Source organism: Orycteropus afer, unplaced genomic scaffold, assembly GCF_000298275.1.
Source record: "Orycteropus afer afer isolate SDZICR_OR568_19922 unplaced genomic scaffold, OryAfe1.0 scaffold00278, whole genome shotgun sequence".
Lineage (NCBI taxonomy): Eukaryota > Metazoa > Chordata > Mammalia > Tubulidentata > Orycteropodidae > Orycteropus > Orycteropus afer.
In genome coordinates this window covers 3,536,163-3,540,586 of record NW_006921865.1, presented here as the reverse complement: position 1 = coordinate 3,540,586, position 4,424 = coordinate 3,536,163, and the positions used below count along the sequence as shown (strand labels likewise).

The window sequence follows — 4,424 nt, the reverse complement described above, 5'->3', positions numbered from 1 at the left end:
AATATAGTTGGTCTCCAACTTAGTAGAAAATATTTCATATAATCATTGTTGGACAAGTTTAGACTGACCTATGATTTAACTAATTTAAAAGTGTTAATTATGCCCATGAAACATCACACTCCTTCACTGTATCTTTATATTCTTACCACTAGATGGCTATATACAGCTTTGACATTTTTGGTGCCATAAAAAGAGAAACCATTTATATTTTACGTAGTTTTAAAACTTTGTTCTTACCCTGTAAAAGAGAATGCTGAAATCACGTATCATTTTCACAAGGTGAAAGATCTGTTCATCAGTTAACTGACAAACCTTAAAATGGAAAAATGAGGATAATTTCATAATTTGTTCATTACCAAAAACATATAAAAAAATACTAGTTGCCGATTCTGTAAGATTCTGTAAACAGATTTAAAATATATATCTTCTAGAACTCTATTTCTCATATTTCTATTTAATGTAATTAACAATTATTATAGTGGTGGTACTGCAGATAAAAACTACCATTCTTGTTTATAAATTTTAATTAATTCAACTATTTATTGAATATCCATTCTGTATAAGGCACCTTCAAATTTATAGCACTTTCTATCAGTCACCCTGAAAAGTCTTATTTGATTTGAAAAATAAGAAGAAAAGAAAAAAAAAAAAAAAAAGGAAGAAAGGGAAGGAGGAAAATAAAAAGTAGAATTAGAGTAGATGACCACCAAGGTCACTATCAAGCTTTTAAAAGATAAAAAATTTATATACATGCATTAATGTCAAAGTACTTGCTAACATGGAAAAACTCAGAAAAAGGCATTAATCAATTTTTTTTTTTGAGACAAAATGTGGCATAAATCTCAGTGTTATGGAAGAATTAATTATCATTTGGTGCATGTGCTTTCAACAGTAATTCCATGAAACTACTTCTGATGCCTTACCCTTGTATATAATATATAATCATCTAATCAATATAATCAATCAAAAAGCATTGTATAGGTAGATATTGTTCAATTGTTTATTATGGTATATTCAAATTAACTCTAATACTTACCATATGGACTTCTAAAACTCATTTATTTCTTATCATATCTCATAGGAGCTCTGGTGGAGCAGTACCTAAGGCATTCGACTGATAACCAAAAAGCTACCAGTTCACACCTACCAGCCACTCCTCAGAAGGAAGGTTGGGCAATCTACTTCCATAGTGATACTGCCTCGGAAACCCAAGGAGGGTCGCTATGAGTTGGGTCCAACTCGACGGCACATAACAACAACATGGTAAATTAAGTCACACCTTAAAATAACTGTACTATTTCAATAATTATGTATGTGCTTCCAAGGGACTGATAGCTAAGCTTCAGAAATTTCAGTAATATTTATACTTCCAGACATTATGGGTAAATAATCTTTCACTAGATGAAAGTCTGGATAGATGGCACAGACAAAAAATAATTCTCAATTTATCTTAGATAAAAACAATATTCTGGTATTTTTTAAAAAGCATTTTCCCAAAGAGGTCCGAGTGATTTTAAAAGCTCGTTCTTGTTAAAATTTTGTTTCATTTTCCACACATTATAGAAATTTATTTTGTTCAAATGTCAAAAGCAGAACCTAAAGTAGAATTAGCATTAGCTGATTTATCTTAAATTTTGTTGTTGTTGTTGTTGTTAGGTGCCATTGAGTCATCTCCGACTCATAGCACCCAATGCACAGCAGAATGAAATACCGCCTGGTCCCACCCCAGCTCCCTGATCCCTGCTATACTTGAGCCCATCACCGGAGCCACTGAGGGCCTTCCCCTTTCTCGTGAACCCTCCACCTTACCAAGCTTGACATCCTTCTCCAGAGAATGGTCCCTTCTGATAATATGACCAAAGAAGGTGAGACAAAGTCTGGCTATTCTCACTTTGAAGGAGCATTCTGGCTACACTTCCTCCAGCACAGATTTGTTAGTTCTTTTAGCAGTCCATGGTACTTTCAGCATTCTTCGCCAGCACCACAACTCAAAACCATCAATTCTCCTTTGATCTTCCTTATTCATTGCCCAGCTCTCATGTGCATAGGAGGCTATTGAAAATATCATGGCTTGTGGCAGGCATACCTTAGGCCTAAAGGATATTTTTGCTCCTCAGCACTTGAAAGAGGTCGTTTGCAGCTGACTTGCCCAGTGCTATACATCATCTGATGTCCTGACTGATGCTTCCATTGGCATTTATTGTAGAAACAAGCATTGTGAAGTCTTTGACAACTTCAATCTTTTCTCCATTTATCGTGATGCTGCTTATAGGTCCAGTTGTGAGGATTTTTGTTTTATTTATATTGAGATGTAATCCATACTGCAGATTGTTTTCTTCAGTCTTCATCGGTAAGTGCTTCACGTCATCCTCACTTTCAGCACGCAAAGTTGTGTCGTCATTGTATTGCAGGTTGTTAATGATTCTTCCTCCAATCCTGATGCCACATTCTTATTCATATAGTCCAGCTTCTCAGATTATTTGCTCAGCAAATTAATTTAGATTTTATGGACACTATCAAGAATATGTCTGTTGCTATCCATAACGACTGGGCAACATTTCATTCTGTTATACATGAAGGCACTACGAGTCAAAGCATACTCAGTGGCACCTAATAATGAACAATGTTGTTGTTGTTGCTATTTGCCGTCGAGTCAGCCCCGACTCATAGCGACCCCTCCTTGGGTTTCCGAGGCAGTTATCACTACAGAAGTAGGATTGCCAAACCTTCCTTCCGAGGAGTGGCTGGTGGGTTTGAACCACTAGCCTCCTGGTTAGCAGTCAAGTGCCTTAGGCACTATGCTACCAGAGCTCCTAATGAACAATAATAATAAGGAAATATCGAAACAAAATAAAGTGGATGTCTTTTGGTTCACAGGAAAAAAAAAATTGTTAATAGAAGCTATTCAGATCGAGATAAAAGTGGTAAGGTTAAGTTCTTTCTTGTAATCTAAAAAATATCTGTATACCTCTATCTTGGCTTCCAGACTCTTGATCTTCTGAAAAATCTTTAACCTTATTAATCAGTATTCTCTTATCTATAACTTTAAGCTCCTCCTTCATCAGCTTATTTTCCCTTCATAAAATACAAATAAGTTAAAGTCCCTTCAGTTAAAGACAAGAAAAAAATAAAAGCAAAAATCCATTCCTTGGACTGACTTCACCCTCTAGCTGTGTATTATCTTATCTTCACTATACTCTAAACTATTGTTGTTGTGTTGTTGTGTGCTGTTGAGTCAGACCCAACTCATAGTGACACCTCCTTGGGTTTCTGAGGCAGTATCACTACAGAAGTAGATTGCTCAACCTTCCTTCCCAGGAATGGCTGGTGGGTTTGAACCACCAGCCTTCTGGTTAGCAGTCAAGTGCCTTAGGCACTATGCTACCAGAGTTCCTACTCTAACTATAAGTACTCTCAATTGTGTTTATTTCTTCACCAACCATTATTCCTTATTCCCTGTTACCAGATTTCTGTTCTTTTCATTCCTCTGAAGTGGCATTTAATAATGTCTCTAATAATTATAAGTAGGAATACATGGGGGGAGGCATGTATTTAATGTTGTTGTTAGGTACCATCAAGTCAGCTCAGAGAGATCATAGTGACTCTGTATAGAACAGAATGAAACACTGTCCAGTCCTGTGCCACCCTCACAATCCTTGTTATACCTGAGCCACTGTGTCAATCCATCTCAGTGAGGGTTTTCCCCATTTTTGCTGACCCTCCACTTTACCGAGCATGATATCCTTCTCCAGAGAATGGGCTCTTCTGACAACATGACCAAAATAGGTGAGATGAAGCCTGGCCATTCTTACTTTCAACGAGCATTCTGGCTGTACTTCTTCCATGGCAGATTTGTCCATTCTTCTGGTAGTCCATGATACTTTCACTATCCTTCACCAACACCACAATTCAAAAGCATCAACTCTTCTTAGGTCTTCCTTATTGATTGTCCAGATTTCACATGCATATGAGGCTATTCAAAATACCGTGGCTTGGGTTAGGCATACCTTAGTCTTCAAAGCTTGCTCTTCAGCACTTTAAAGAGGTCTTTTGCAGCAGATTTGCCCAGTGCAATACATCCTCTGATGCCTTGACAACTGCTTCCATTGGTATTGACTGTGCAAATATGAATATGAAATCTTTGACAACTTCAATCTTTTCTCCATTTATCATGATGCTGCTTATTGGTCCAGTTGTGAGGATTTTTTTTTTCTTTATGTTGAGTATAACCCATGCTGCAGACTGTAGTCTTTAGTCTTTGTCATTAAGTACTTCAAGTTACCTTCACTTTCAGCAAGCAAAGTTGTGTCGTCTGCATATCACAGGTTGTTAATGAGTCTTCCTCCAATCCAGATGCCACGCTCTTCTTCACATAGTCCATAGCTTCTTGGATTATGTGCCCAGCATATAGATTGAACAAGTAT

The 4,424-nt window shown here is 36.9% G+C and overlaps 1 protein-coding gene across 1 annotated transcript in view; it reads right to left on the bottom strand.

Moving 5' to 3' along the window:
• NEIL3 (nei like DNA glycosylase 3) overlaps positions 1 to 4,424 on the bottom strand; it is a 130,102-nt gene that overhangs the window by 54,384 nt on the left and 71,294 nt on the right. The window contains exon 5 of the mRNA XM_007950567.2: positions 238 to 312. Within this exon, the coding sequence (XP_007948758.1) occupies positions 238 to 312 (75 nt within the window). The remainder of the gene's footprint in view (positions 1 to 237; positions 313 to 4,424) is intronic.